The sequence below is a fragment of the Podarcis filfolensis genome, assembly GCF_964270895.1.
Source record: "Podarcis filfolensis genome assembly, chromosome: 4".
NCBI lineage: Eukaryota > Metazoa > Chordata > Lepidosauria > Squamata > Lacertidae > Podarcis > Podarcis filfolensis.
The window spans coordinates 97,558,688-97,575,329 of NC_139607.1; the positions used below are offsets into that span (position 1 = coordinate 97,558,688).

The window sequence follows — 16,642 nt, forward strand, 5'->3', positions numbered from 1 at the left end:
AAGGTCTGAGGGACTGTGGACCTGCCCCCTGCTGAAAAAGTTTGCTGACCCCTGACCAAAAGCAAGAGAAATCATCAGTACGTACATATGTTCAAGTATCAGGCTGGGATATTTCTTTAAATGCCACACACATTCATTAATGCAATGTAAAGAGAAAAGAACTTCATAGTTGCTCAATATGCAAGGCCGTAAAATTCCCAGGTGCATGAACTCATAGAAGTTTACTGCTGAGTCTTACTCCTTTGAAATATTTATTCAAGCTTCTGCAAGTCGGCTGCATGAAAGATTGATGCTGGCACTGCCTAGACACTAGAATTATTTTTCTAGCCCTGTCAGTATACTTTTCCTGTTGAATCAAGGAGACACTTCATCAACAGGGAAAAAATTATGAGTGCATTTATTGGTGAACGCTTTATCCAGCTAAGTTACCTCTGCTGATTTTTCAAAACATCACTATTTAATTACTATCGCCACTCAATGGCAAAGAGAAATAGATCAAATTGCGGATCTTACTAGGAGGACTAAATTATATTATGGGATGCCCTGTGGAGCACCTCTGAGTTCATTATGATGAGGTTAGTCCTTTGGCCTGCCACAAATCCATGGCAATAGAATTAGGTAACAGAATGGCTGATACTCCACAGAATATTTGCTGAATGGGAAGAGGAAGGCAGTAAACTGGAGCTTTAGGCTCATCCAAATCGGGGTCCAGCAAGAAAGCAAAGAGCTCCCTGCACATACCTAAACTTTTAAATGGTGTTTGTTTCAAATACCTGAATCGGCAAACATGGCATAGTCACATAAACTCTCATAAGTGTGTATGTGTACGTGTGTGTGTGTGTTTGTTTGTTTGCTTGCTTTCTTGCATGCATCAGGTTTTATTTCCTTTAACTGCCCACAATACTTTATCAAAGCATATCCCCCCGCCCAGATTTTTCACTGAAGCACTCCCTATTAATAATAATAAAAAAAAATAGAAGCAGGATATAGAAAAATACAAAATGGAACCAAATGCTAGCAAACCTAAAAACATTTTGCTATGGCCTCTAAATTAATCCACATTTATACAGTGGTACCTTGGGTTAAGTACTTAATTCGTTCCAGAGGCCCGTTCCGAAGCACCACTTTAGCTAATAAGGAATCCCACTGTCACCTTGCCGCCGGAGCACGATTTCTGTTCTCATCCTGAAGCAAAGTTCTTCACCCAAGGTACTATTTTTGGGTTAGCGGAGTCTGTAACCTGAAGCGTATGTAACCTGAAGCATATGTAACCCAAGTTACCACTGTATTCCATAATCTTGGAAAGACTGAGCAAGGAACCCATAGTGTTAGCCAAAGGTACAAGGTTGTGACATTTGACTGCATCATAAGACCCCAAGGGTACATACACAGCCCAACAAGACAATGAGAAGAATCCACCAACAGCATATGAATCAATATGGTGAACCTGATTCAAAAACACCCACCCACCCCACTCACACATGAAAACAAAGGTCGCCACAGCCAATCACAACAAGCAACCGCACCCTAGGCCAACCCCAATTTCTCTCACCACCAAAAGAACACAAGCAAATAGCAAAGAGAACCTGCACAAACGACACTGACATTGTCTGCAAAGTGAAACTGACCACCGGTCCTGTTAGCTAGGGATGATGGGAATTGTAGTCCCAAACATCTGGAGGGCCGGAGTTTGCCTATGCCTGATCTAGAGGAGACCAGCTTCTCCATCCCTGCATTAGAGGGGGGGCTTATCTATTTTAAATCAATTCAAATCACCGTATTTTTCACTCTATAAGACGCACCAGACCACAAGACGCACCTAGTTTTTGGAGGAGGAAAACAATAAAAAAAATATTCTGAATCTCAGAAGCCAAAACAGCAAGAGGGATCACTGCGCAGTGAAAGCAGCCATCTCTCTTGCTGTTCTGGCTTCTGGGATAGCTGTGCAGCCTGCATTTGCTCCATAAGATGCACACACATTTCCCCTTACTTTTTAGGAGGGGAAAAGTGAGTCCTATAGAGCAAAAAAATACGGTAGATAGCGCACTAGGGTTTTCAGCAGGTCTATGTCACTGGAACAGTGTTGGTCCAGAAAGTGAGTAAATGCCTTTTATTTGGACCAACAGCTACTCAAACTGCAGCCTTCCCTTTCAAAAGACTCAAATAAAACACTTTGGTGTAATCAATTCATATAGCTCACTGGATTCATCGGATGTTAAGACAGACAGAGCAGTCACCTGTCATTGACATGCAGCCAGAATAAAGCCAAGGCGCTTGACATTTTTGCTAAACTGCAGTCATGCAAAAGGAAGGCAGCCACCCATTCCAGTACATAAGGCTCACTCAACATTTCAGCATCGCTCCAGCCATTTTGCTGCACGCTCTCTCACAATATAGATTCAGCAGGAATGATACTGCTGAATTTGAAGGAGAAAGCGCATCGAAATAAGGAGATTTTAAAAAGGCTATTCAATATACAACTTCAGCCAGAAGAAGATGATTCATGGAAAACTCTGAACAAAACGTATACTGCATGACTTGAGAGAAAACAAATATTTACAAATGCCAGGAGACTGAGTGCTACCTTTGTCAACTACAAATGTGTCTTGTGGCACCTTTGTTAGTCTAAATGCAACAGGGTTATTTGTTATTTTAGCAAATAAAGCCCTTTGCTCCTTCAGCAGCCAAGGCCACAGAGAAAACCTCCTATTTTCCTATTTTCCCCTATGAGTTTTAAATGCATCTCTTTCATACAGCTGCCTAGAGAACACATTAGATTATCACAGCCCCATAAGCTTGTCTTCTATGTTTAGGAGGTTAACATATTTTGATAGTATTAAACAACATTTATCTTCATGCATATTACAAAGACACACAAAGAACCAAGCTCAGACATGACATGAATGCTTATTCTCAGCCTCTCCTGAACTCTTATTCCCTTATAGCCATTTCCTGATTTTCTGCTGGAACACTCTGTCTGTTCCAATATATCGTTCTGTTTCCAGATCCTGTGCAGGTTTGCCTCTTATGCAATTCATATGGATCACCAGCCATGACATCATTCCTCCTCGGGTCTCTCTCTCTCTCCCCAGGTATCTGCACCTCTTAAGCTGCCCCATTCCGTCACCTTTCTATGCACTAGATGCTCAGCTCATATTTTAGGTCCCTGCATGCCAACTGGCGTTGGTCAAAATGCCCATCTTCCTAACTTCCTACTGAGAAGGTTTTTCAGAGACAGTCTCTTGCTACCGGCTGCGGCAGCAGCAATGAAGACACTTCCAAACAAAACAACTAGACTCTGTAGGACACCTGGCAGCTTCTTTCAAGATCTACAACATAGTAGTTGTAGACTTACAGTGTCGTTGTTGTTGTTTAGTCGTTTAGTCGTGTCCGACTCTTCGTGACCCCATGGACCAGACCACGCCAGGCACTCCTGTCTTCCACTGCCTCCCGCAGTTTGGCCAAACTCATGTTCGTAGCTTCAAGAACACTGTCCCACCATCACATCCTCTGTCATCCCCTTCTCCTTGTGCCCTCCATCTTTCCCAGCATCAGGGTCCTTTCCAGGGAGTCTTCTCTTCTCATGAGGTGGCCAAAGTATTGGAGCCTCAGCTTCAGGATCTGTCCTTCCAGTGAGCACTCAGGGCTGATTTCCTTCAGAATGGATCGGTTTGATCTTCTTGCAGTCCATGGGACTCTCAAGGGTCTCCTCCAGCTCCATAATTCAAAAGCATCAATTCTTCGGCGATCAGCCTTCTTTATGGTCCAGCTCTCACTTCCATACATCACTACTGGGAAAACCATGGCTTTAACTATACGGACCTTTGTTGGCAAGACTTACAATAGTCTGTTATAATGTGGCAACTGGTGCATCCCAGAACAGCATCCCAGAACAGTTGAGCATCACTCCTGTCTGCAAAGTGACAAAAAGATCTAGGACAGATAGATACTGGCCCCATTTTCTATTACAGTGATACCTTGGGTTTTTGAATGTAATCTGTTCTGGGAGTCCGTTTGACTCCTGAAACCTTTCGGAAACCAAGGCGCTGCTTCTGATTGGCTGCAGGAGCTTCCTGCACTTATCGGAAGCCACGTCAGACATTTGGCTTCCGAAAAACGTTCACAAACCGGAACACTTACTTCCAGGTTTGCGGTGCTCAGGAGCTGATTTATTCGACAACTCAGCCATTTGGGAACCAAGGTACCACTGTACCTATTTATGGTATGTGTATGTCATTCCATAACATCAAGTTCTCTGGGTGGCTTACACTAAATAAGTAGATAATGATAAGTAGATGACAACAACAACAACAACAACAACAACAACAACAACAACGAACAAAAAGCTACGTAGAAGATGGAACAAGCTTGCTTTTTCCTGCTCTGGAGGTTAGGACCAGTACTAGTGGATTTAAGTTATAAAACAGGAGATTCCGAGTAAACACCAGGAATAATTTTCCGACAGTAAGGGCTGTATGACAGCCAAGGGGCTGAGCAGTAAGCTCCCAGCACCACCTTCAGGAAACAGCCATCCAAGTAGGAAGAGAATCACTGTCAAACAACACCTCCCACACCTAACCTGGACAGCCTATCCAGAAGGATACCGTGGCCAAATGTATCCAAAGGTCTAATACAGGGGTCGGCAGAGGTTTACCTTGCCTGGGCCAGTTCACTCCAGCGGAGATTCCTCCGTGGGCCGGATTGCGGGCGCACATAAGTGCCCATGCCCACGATTTCCGGCGTCTGCGCAGATGCAATTTCTGGCATCTCAGAAGCGAGTCCCCGCGCCGCGCCGCTTTAGCGCAGCGGGCGGGGACTCATCGAGCGGGTGGCTCAGTTCAGTTCGGGATCGGCTTGTGGGGTGGTTAAACAACCCCTGTAGGCCGCTTGTGGCCCATCGGCCTGAGGTTGCCAACCCCTGGTCTAACAGAATCATCAGGGTCGCATATCCCTTATCTTTCTCTCAGCAAACATCACCCCACAGAACAACCAAGACAGTTTTCCTCCCCCAACCCAGCCTGAATTGGAACCAAAAAGGGTTTGGAAAAACAGTTCCTTCCAAGAGTGACTAGTGTTGCCCTGCTACTAAGTCTACTGTTGCTGACAGGGCACAGTAATAGGAAAAGAAAAAGGAAATGTCATATATTCCAAATCTAGCTGCTGATTCATCAATACAGTTGCAGAAAATAAACAATTTCCAATAATTACAGGGAAATTTTATCTGTGTTTTTCACTAAGGAACCCTAATGAGGAAATCTTTATAAAGTTGAGAGGCATGGGCATGCAACTAAAACAAGAAACCATCAGCAATAAATAACTGGATTGGGGCCTCTTTTTTTTTCATTTTGTATTTTCAGCAGATGTAATTGCTAACATATGATTGAGTTTTGTTGTGCAATATTCACAGGTTACATCAGTGGTAATTCATGGCAAAGTTCATCACTGTAACCTACAGAGAGTTATTTATGCAGAAGAAAGCAGCCATCAGCAGAGAGAGAGACCACTGACTTTTTTAAGGCGTGCAGACTGAAGATAAGTGATGAGATCCCATAGGGTAGACATACCAAATGTTAAGCACAAATTGAAGTATCACATTAGAACATGCCTGAGGAGAGAAGTCTTATCAAACAAAAGCTGGTGCACTGAAAGAAACTCCAGGGGTAACAACAAGATCCCAGAAGAACAACAAAACTTGGTTATAGCAACGCACTTCTTGGAAGGGTTCAACTTATCTGAATTAACCAGCTGCCTGGTACACACAAAACCTGTATCTGAACTACACCACTTCAAGCTGCCGATAGGAGCTGCTCTCAGGAACAAATGTACAAAGCAAAACACACACAGAGAGAACGTCACAAGGCTAAAACCCAGCTAAGACCTGCCATCCCGGATCTAGCTTTCTACATGCAGAGAGTGGAGGTGGGGGTATTAAAGAGCACTGTTTGATTAGCCCCACCTTTCATCTGAAATGGTACATCCCATAAAAAGGCACATGACCTGCATGGGAACTAGGCCTCTGAGCATGGTAATATAAGCAACCTTACCTGTATAGGCCATGTTCTTAGGGTTTCCATATGGAGCCCCAGGTTGAACGGGGCTGTAAACTGGATTCATTGTGGAAGACGTGAAAACTCTGAAAGAGAAAGGGGGAAAGTGATTACTGAAAAATATTTCCCACCCTCACATTAGGATGGCAAGGACTATGTTTACGATTCATGACATAGAGCTGCAAAGATAAGTATTTACGAAAAGACAACAGCTTACTCAGTTATTCAAGTTTTGGAGCCTTCACTTAATTCTTTTAAATTATTCTCACGGGTGACTTACCTGTCCTCCTAATTACAGCGAAAGAATTGCAAGAAACGCGTTTTTTCAGTACTGCGATGAAATGGTACTTGGGAGAAATCAGAAAGAACAATTCCCCTCTTCCACCAGGGGGAGTCCAAGCCAAAGGACAGATCAGGGAGTTGAGGCCAAAAAACCCCACAATGTTTGGGCCACAGGTGCATGTTGTACAGTGAGTGTAAGATTCATTTCTCGGGAAATAAATCATACCCATATCACAAAGCAACATTCATTACACTATTATTGTTGTGTGGCAGCTGGAGCGCTGGGTTTGAGGTTCTGCTCAGCTGTGATACGCAACTACTGCAGTGCGCTGTACGTGGGACTGCCTCTGAAGATTGTTGGGAAACTTCAGCTGGTGCAGAATTCAGCGGCCAACTTTCTCAATGGGACAAGACAGTTCAAGCATATTACACTGATCCTGACCTGATTGCACTGGCTACCAATGAGTTTCTGGCCCCAGTTCAAAGTGCTCGTTTTGACCTAATGAAGCCTAATAAAACCTAATGAAGCTCAGAACTGCAATACCGCCAGGACTGCCTCCCCTAATAATAATAATAATAATAATAATAATAATACCCCGCCCATCTAGCTGGGTTTCCCCAGCCACTCTGGGCAGCTCCCAACAGAATATTAATATACAATAGTCTATTAAACATTAAAAGCTTCCCTAAACAGGGCTGCCTTCAGATATCTTCTAAAAGCCTGGTAGTTGTTCTTCTCTTTGACATCTGGTGGGATGTCAGGGTGGGTGCCACTACCGAGAAGGCCCTCTGCCTGGTTCCCTGTAACTTGGCTTCTCACAGCGAGGGAAGCGCCAGAAGGCCCTCAGAGCTGGACCTCAGTGTCCAGGCAGAACGATGGGGACCCGGGCAGACCTGCCATCATCACCTGAGGCCCTTCTTTGTTTGCCCCTTCCACTAGAGGTCTGGAGGGTGGCAACACTAGAACGGGTGGCTCCCCATTTGTGGAACGCTCGCCCCAGGGAGACTCGCCTGGTGCCTTCACTTACACCAATTATTACTCTAAAATATCCAGGGGGGAAATAGGGATTGGTGGAAATTCTGTCACGCATCATGGTTTCAGTGCTCCACAATCCCACTGGCAAGTCATTTTTAGGAAAGAATCTGGGAAGTGATAAACACGGCTGCAACATAGATGCGACACACCATGGAAGGGAGGTGAGCTCTCAAGCAAACAGAATGAGCCCCAAACTGGCTAACTATGGTGAAAAGAAACAAAATAAAAAAATTCCTTCCAGAAGCACCTTAGAGACCAATTAAGTTTGTTATTGGTATGAGCTTTCATGTGCATGCACACTTATTTAGATACCACTTCTTCTTCAGATATTTATATTATATTATATATTTTTATTTTGTTTTTACGGCAGACCAACACGGCTACCTACCTGTAACTAGAACTATGGTTAAAAAGTCAGAACAGTATCTATGCAACCCTGAGCTTGGGGAGGGGCGGAGAATGTACAAGTGGAACAAATAATCAAATCACATAAAGATGCAGATTTCCAGATACATTTAAACCAACTATCCAGGGAGCATCCTGAGTGGAGCTTTGGGCTCTGCTCTATAGTTCAAGCTTTGACAGCACTGAGGAAGTGCCGAGGTTTGATGGCCTACGTGTGTTAAATGTCTGGCTGGATGCAGCTCAGCTCTTCATAACAAAAACCTAGCTTCAAATTTATCTCTCTGTTGCCAGACCAACATATGAACTAAAATATTCTTTCTGACGTGCACACCAACAGTATGTTCCGTACTATCTGAAATGTCGCAGCTCCAGGCAGAGAGCTGCCTTTTAAAAAAATTAATAACCCTTTTGCCCATCATCTTACTAATAAAGATGATTAAAGGGAGCCAGGATCTTTCTTTCCTCTGGCTTTTATTTAGAGAAAAGCAAGGAACCTGGGAATTTGTGTCTAGAACTGACAGTTAAGCAACTACTCAGTTAATTATCTTAATGAAGCACATTCTTAGCTCTGATTAGTGGAGGGAAAAATCAGTCATTAAGCTTTATTAGGCAAACCATTTGTCTCCACGGCTACCTAGACAATTTTAAACATCATACCCATCACATTTACACCACTTCTGGATTGCCTTTAAAAGGAAAAGGGGGGAAAAGATGCTTACTTCATAAAATAATCATTCATACATGCAACAATGTGGACATTTATGAGCGATGAGCAATTTGTTAGATCATTAGTTCTTTTTCTTTTTATTTCCAGATAGTAAACAAGTCAAATGTTAAGCCTAGCAACAATTGGCTTGACAATTAGTGCTTAATTAATTAGCTTTCCTGCCACTTCTAAGTTAGCATTGTATTAGCGGCTCTCTAAAGAGGGAGAAGGGGACGCGGGTGGCGCTGTAGGTAAAACCTCAGCGCCTAGGACTTGCCAATCGCATGGTTGGCGGTTCGAATCCCCGCGGGGTGAGCTCCCGTCGTTCGGTCCCAGCTCCTGCCCACCTAGCAGTTCGAAAGCACCCTCAAGTGCAAGTAGATAAATAGGTACCGCTTTATAGCGGCAAGCTAAACGGCGTTTCCGTGTGCTGCGCTGGTGCTGGCTTGCCAGAGCAGCTTCGTCACGCTAGCCACATGACCCGTAAGTGTCTCCGGACAGCGCTGGCCCCCGGCCTCTTAAGTGAGATGAGCGCACAACCCTAGAGTCGGACACGACTGGCCCGTACGGGCAGGGGTACCTTTACCTTTACCTTTAAAGAGGGAGAAGATGGAGGCTATAAAAAAGCAAAGAACTTGGGGGTGGAGAGGATGGCCGGGAAAGAGACTCCAACAGTCCAAATCAATGAATATTTGCAAAAGCCTCCCCTCGCAACTGGAAGAATGTGTGTTCCCTGTCTGTGAGTCTCATCCGGCACACAACGTTGCAGCCGAAGATTTACATGTCACACATGCCAAGTTTATGGTCCTCTCAGCCTTTGCAGCTTGGCACTCCTGCCCGTCTGCAGTATTTTTTTGCTACTGTATTTATAGAGCCATTAAGTTTACACCGTAATATATGTATGCACTGTGGCCGTTACTTTTGCCGCAGGGACCATAAGTCTCAATTTCCTGACTGGTGTGAATTTAAAATTCTCCACCAGAGTGCTTCACAGATAGAATCTTTTAATGCTGGAGATAAGAGTCTTTTGATTTAAAAAGGAACAACTTCAAAGAGCAATATCATAGATACTTCTATGCTACAAATGCAATGCTAAAGTAATTTAACAGTCAGGCCCCCTCCTCCCAAAATTGACAGTTAAGAAACTCCTATCCACCCACAATTACAATTCCCCCAAATTTCTTGATGAGATTCCAGGAAAGCTAAAACTTGCATAAAGTACAAAGTGCGACTGTCATTGCTCTGCATGGTGATCCTCCAATCCTGAGCTCATGGGCTCATGAAATCTATCAAAATACATAGATTTGGCAAGGTTAATGGCAGTCTTAAGAGGACAATCAGATCAACAATCAATAAAAGAATGGGACTGTGTTAAAGAGTATATGAAAAAACATTGTTCTGGAATTAACATATCGGTATGTAATAAATGAAGTTTGCAAGGTCAAGAAATGGTTATAAAAGGTCTAACGCTAGAAATAGCATAGATATACATATATATATAACACAACAATTAAGATAAAATGAAAAGTTGAAGTCGCAAAAGGATGGAAGGGAGTCAAAGTGTATATATGTTTGTTTACGTTTTTGTGGTTGTTCTTTTTTTCTTTTTCTTGCAAATCACCAAGTGATCTAAAGCAAGGTTATCTTCAAACTTGGGTCCCCAGACATTGATGTACTACAACTGTCGTGATTCCTAACCAGCTCATGAATGATGGGAGTTGTAGTCCAAGGTTGGAGAGCACTGCACTAGGAGATCCAAATCTATTCCTTGCTCATTCCTGACCTACAGGTCTTTAGATGCAAAGTTCATTTGCTGCACTGATTTCACTAGACCATGCAACCATGTCACGCATTTAAAAGCGGGATTTACAAGATCATTTTTGTTTTATAAGTGTGGACAAGCAGTTGCACTGGAAACATTTGTTTCTCGGTTCAGTAACTGATTATTACATTGCTTATGCAAAAATCTAGGTTTGCACCAAATGGGGTCTGCCTGAAATAGTTTCTGCAACACTTCTACCTAGTCAAATACATAGTTCAACTCCACATTGGCACTGGAGAGGCAGGGATAAGAAACAAGTCAGAAAGACAAGTAAAATCTAGGAGAGGGGCTGTGCCAGTCCAATGCAACAAACACAGCAAATAAACAGATTTTATTGTGGCAAGAGCCCACCAAAGCAGATGCAGGCTTGAAACTTATTTTATTACTTAAAAATGATTGGGAAATGATATACAATGAACTGAAAAAAAATGTTTAAAATGACTTTTGTAATAAAACCAGAAGCATTTTTGTTAGGGATTGTAGGACAAGACCTGCCAAAAAAAATAAAGAATTTATTTATGTATGCTACAACAGTGGCAAGAGTCTTGATAGCACAAGGATGGAAGAATGAGGAAATCCCAACGAAAGAACAGTGGCAAGAGAAATTGATGAGTTATGCAGAGTTGGCTAAAATGACATACAAATTGCGGGAGGACAATTGTGGCTTTAAGGAAGAATGGGAGCTTTTTACAAATTATCGAAAAAGACAACAAAATGAACTGGACCCCTTGGCAGGTTTTGAATAAACATACACAGATTTATTGGTTGATAACATGTTAGATAGATAATGCAAGGATATGTAAAATTTTGTAACATGCAGAGAATAATATGTGCTGAGAAATCAGAGAGGAGCTGAGGGAAGTCTCTGGTGGGGGAGCGAGGGGGAAGGGGGGAAATAATATATGCAATTATATGGTTTGATAATTTGTGTAATGGTTCTAGGGGTTGCTCGTGCGTAAGCCGGTGCCAACACCTGGCTGGGTTGCCTGAGTGAACCTTTTCTGTCCGGACAGCCACTCGCCCGTGGCTGTCTCAATCGCTGGCAGAATCCGTCAGTGGGCGTTTCTTGAACTTCTTCCAGCAAAGAAGCTCTTGGATGCCTAGTCTCCTCCTACTCTCCCTGTGCGGAAGCCTTCTGCGCAAGGAGGGCGTAGGCAGCGGAGGACCCTTACTCTCCCCGCTGGTCCCCAACAAGGAGTCATGGGACCGCCTCGCCAATTCCCCCATCTGCCCCCCTTCTCCACTGGTGCTACGCTGGTTCTCTTCCCCAGAAGATGGGCTGCCTCTCCCCATCCCGGGACGCTCTCTGGAATCCCTCTGGAGCCCGCTCTCTCCCTCCGGCACTGATGGCAGTTCCCTGACAATTTGTTATGTTGAAATTGCTAATAATAATAAAAAAAGAAACTTATTTTATTACAGCAGCTTTGCACCGCAGACACGATGGGAATGGACAGACAACACACAACTAAAAACAGAGCGAGATGGAATATAATAGAAAAGACAGACCTAAAAGACATACAGTAGAAGTGCTCCATGCTATTTTTGCTTAGAAACTGCCAAATACCCAGAGGAGCAAAAATTCCAGCAGGACAATCCTAAGAGGCCCCTCCTGTTGAGCAACCTCCAGCAACCTGTCCACCATAACTTGGTGACTCTCCTATCGCATCTCTGCTGTGAAAGCAGTCGCCGGCAAAGGAAATTACTTCAGACGAAGTGTAAATAGCAACACAACAGAGGTCGCGCCATCACTCAATGGCCCGTGTGTCAGTCAAAGGGGGTGAGAGGAGGTGGGGGGTGTGGATATGAAGGATATGCCTTGAGAAAGGGGAAAGGAAGCACTGTAAACACTCAACTTGAACTTTCCACGCTATTAAGTGGCTGCGGTGTCACACTCGGATGCTCTCGCCTCGCTGAACAATAGTGCGCTTCAAAGGCTGCGCGTGATAAAATGGAAGCTTTGCTCAGCAATCACCAAGAGCTGCAGATGGGAGATCCAGGAGCATCCGTAAGGCAGCGAGAGAGGTTCGGTTGCCTTTCAGCTTTTAGACCATTTGGGGAAAGTTACAAGGGAGTGTGGCATAGCTGATGAAGAGTTTGGATTTGATATCCCGTTTTATCACTACCCGAAGGAGTCTCAAAGCGGCTAACATTCTCCTTTCCCTTCCTCCCCCACAACAAACACTCTGTGAGGTGAGTGAGGCTGAGAGACTTCAGAGAAGTGTGACTAGCCTGAGGCAGCTGCATGTGGAGGAGCGGGGAAGCGAACCCAGTTCACCAGATTACAAGTCTACCGCTCTTAACCACTACACCACACTGGCTCACAATTTGATTCTCAGAGCCTCACACCAGGGCTGTGCAAAGGAGAAAATTAATGCCGAACCTTCTCTTTCACAATCCACCAGGACGATTTCCTACGCTTGCACAACTCTGGTTCATTTCAGTGGGGAGATTCCTGGCCAAACCATGCTCCATCGGTTAAATCTGTCTTCAGTTTTGCTGTGCACCATACTGAAATTGAAATTGTAATACTTTATTGTCACTTGTATACAGTGAGATTACACAAGCACCCTCCACTCAGCTCTCTTAGTCTTAATTCCCCTCGTTTACTGATGCACGCCCACCAAACCTGAAAGTCAGTTGCCCTGTTCTTATCTTTTCATTCAGCAGCCTAACAGCCCAGGATAGAAGCTGTTCTTTACCCTGTTGGTGTGACTAATCATGTTTCTATATCTTCTGCCCGAGGGCAGGAAATCAAGGAAGTGCCGGCCAGGGTGTGAATCATCCCTGAGAATTTTCCTCACTCTCTGGAGGCAACATTCTTCCGTGATGTCATTCAGTGGATTCACAGGACAGCCCATAATATCTTGTGCTGTATTCACCACCCTCTGTAGGCACTTCCTATCCACTGATGTCAAACCAGCGTACCACACCATGATGCAGTATGAAGGGACACTTTCTATTGTGGACCGGTAGAACGAGATCCATAAAGAAGGCTGATCGCCGAAGAATGGATGCTTTTGAATTATGGTGCTGGAGGAGACTCTTGAGAGTCCCATGGGCTGCAAGAAGATGAAACCTCTCCATTCTGAAGGAAATCAGCCCTGAGGGCTCACTGGAAGGACAGATCCTGAAGCTGAGGCTCCAATACTTTGGCCACCTCATGAGAAGAGAAGACTCCCTGGAAAAGACCCTGATGTTGGGAAAGATGGAGGGCACAAGGAGAAGGGGACGGCAGAGGACGAGATGGTTGGATACTGTTCTCGAAGCCACCAGCATGAGTTTGACCAAACTGCGGAAGGCAGTGGAAAACAGGAGTGCCTGGCGTGCTCTGGTCCATGGGGTCACGAAGAGTCGGACACGACTAAACGACTAAACAACAACAGCAAAAGAAGGAGATCATCAAATACTGCTCCAAATCCACTATCTGAGGTTGGCCGCTTCACTGCACTACAAAATCTGGAGAAGTGTGAAATTCAGGATTTGGGGATCAGGCCTATTCACGTCAGAATTCCTCAAGCATGCCTAGCTGCTATCTCCTGCATGTCCAAGCTATCAAACAGAGGCCCATCATACAAACAACCCCGAACATTGGAGCCCCGCCCCCCCAAAAAGTGCCAGGTTCCAAGCCCTAAGAGGCAACCCACAGTCTGATGATGTGGGGCTTAGCGAAGTATATAAGAACACAGCCAAGATAACAGACTTGGAGCTATCCAAGGTCCTGCAGCCTCTGAATGACCAACAGCCATCTTCCGTTGGATCTCATACCACTTGGTCCTCCAGCTTAAATTTGACCACATTTTTTGCGTGGAATTACAGCTGTGCAGCCAAATACTCATCACTCCATGCTTTAGTTTTACAAAGCGTCTGAGTTGTAAAGAGGTAACAAAAAAACCCACAACAGCCTAAGTATAATTTTGTAAAATTCCAATTAGGGTAAGTTATGCGCAGATAAAGCAGTTTGAAGACCCTTTATTTCAGCAGGCATTTAAAACATTAAAACATCCCATTTTATTGCTTCCACTTTTTAAATGTGTAAAATCTTTTACCCTTGCCGCTGTTGAGTTGTTGTTTTGTTTTTATGTGTTAGCCACATTTTATGTTCCTTGTTATTGCTTTCACAAATGGACTGCTAGTTGCATTTGCACTTTTTATTGATTTATATTATATAATTTCCTGATTATGCTGTATACCATACCAGGTACTTTTCAGACTATATATAAATAAAGTATTATTAGTGCTATAATTTTGTTTGACAGGACCCATTTCTAATAGAAATTAGAAGTACTGTATAGGAAGAATTATTAACTGCATTAGAGAGTTTTCCATCTCTAGATTTAATAATTAAAAGCCAATTTCATGGTGATTGGGTATTTATAATTACACACTAGTCCAAGTTGGAGCCTATTTTGTCACACAGATACAATGAATGGATGTAATGTCTATGGGATGGTCAGTTCAGCAATCCTGCAGCCTATTCCAAGGATTTAGGAGAAGTAACGTTACATTCCACAAACATAAAATATACAATGCCTGTCCTGAAGGTTTGGTCGCTAAATATGCATCAGAAGATGGGAAGACAATGAAGTAAAGCACAGAGAAACAAACCCCAAGCCCTCTCTAGCCTTTCCCACAACATTCAAGCCTGAAAATAGTCTACTCTGTCCCTCTTCACACAAGAGGACTGTGAAGTAGCTATCACCAAGTAGAATATTAGATCTGGAAGATCTGGGTTCAAATCCTGATTCAGCCACAAAGCTCTCTAGGTTGGCTTTGGACAAGTCACCATGACTCAGGCCACCCACACATCATAGCATAGCCTGGCAAAGCACTCCCTTATTTCCACAGCAGGCCTTTCTAGAGAGTCTGGGAGCTGGCAGATTCATTTTGCAACTCTAAAACAGATGGTCCCTTCCAAGCATCTTAAAAAAACATAAATTACTTCTCCCTAGATGATTAAATGTTTCCTGCCCCATGAGCTGCCTGTGTGACATTTTCACCTTCTACTATGCCAGCGGTTCTCAACCTGTGGGTCCCCAGATGTTGTTGGACTACTACTCCCATCATCCCTGAGCTCTGGCCTTGCTAGCTAGGGGTGATGGGAGTTGTAGTTCAACAACATCTGGGACCCACAGGTTGAGAAAGGCTGCACTATGCAATCCCCGCAGTTACTCTTGCCTCCCTTGTTCCTCTTCCTCACCCACAACCCCACCTGCCGCTATGACCCAACATGAGACTAGAATGAGAATCCATCCTCTAACTAAGAGTTCTTGGTTCCATTTAAAATTTTGTACTTGTGTATGTACTTTGGGAGAAAAAAAAGGATGGTAATGTGTTTCTTCTTCAAGATCTGAAAGACTCATGAATAAGACTTGACACCTTTATCCACACAGGTTTCACTGCATTTTTACTACTTAGCACAAAGCTAATGCTCTCACAGTAAAACAGGGAGATGGTTTGCTTCAGTACTTAATGTAAGAGTTAAGTTTCAAATCATGTTATTCCTTCTCTTGTCAAATTCCACTGGAACAGTTCTGGATTGTCTATCAGCTTCGCACCCCAAACACCTCACTTCCAATGATGCTTTTCAGAACCCCTGGAATCATGTTGTATACTCTTGTGAGACTGCAGGTCTTATATATAAGGGGCAAGATGCAGATCTACACATAGAGAGAGGCACATGACTTGAGGCCATAAGAGTGGATCAAACAATCTTAAAGGGTTCAGAAGCTTCCCCAGTCAATGAACACACACACACACACACACACACACACACACACCCTTAAACATTATTTTTTAAGGAAAGGTGAGATTGGAGGAATATTTCCTTGCCACAGGCGATGAGACAAATAGCTATTTACAAGCTTTACAAAAACGTACCGTCTGTTGGAACACTCCTAACAAGGCATTGTCTGAAATTTGAAAAGAGCTGATCTGCCTTGTTGTCAAACAGCACTGAGCCACACTACAGTGAAAATAGCATCTCCAAATCCTACCACCATCAAAAATCACCTAAATCTCATTAGTTCACAGATCTGACTACCATTTTCAGCAAAGTCCTCAATGCTACAAGTGACTACAAGTGATAAAAATTCAACATTGATTTTTTAAAAATCAAAGATTCTGATGCTATGCACGGATGGGGGTCAATTTCTTTTCTTTTCAATATAATGGCTTAATTTCATATTAATCCCCATTACCAGAAGCCAATTTTAGAAAAAATTGGTGATTCAGTTACTTTTAATAATTAGAATCAATAGGTGACTCCAAGTCTTTCACACATGCTGCCAAAGTAATAATTGTGTCTAGAAAGACTTAATTATCCTCTGCATAATTTCTCCATGTTA

General features: G+C 43.5%; 1 protein-coding gene across 5 annotated transcripts in view; it reads right to left on the bottom strand.

The window, feature by feature from the left end:
- Window positions 1-16,642, bottom strand: part of FAM168A (family with sequence similarity 168 member A) — a 171,285-nt gene that overhangs the window by 97,469 nt on the left and 57,174 nt on the right. For all 5 annotated transcript variants that reach the window (XM_083610152.1, XM_083610150.1, XM_083610151.1 and 2 more), the window contains exon 3: window positions 6,045-6,133. In XM_083610152.1, the coding sequence (XP_083466278.1) occupies window positions 6,045-6,114 (70 nt within the window). In that variant the 5' untranslated portion in view covers window positions 6,115-6,133. The remainder of the gene's footprint in view (window positions 1-6,044; window positions 6,134-16,642) is intronic.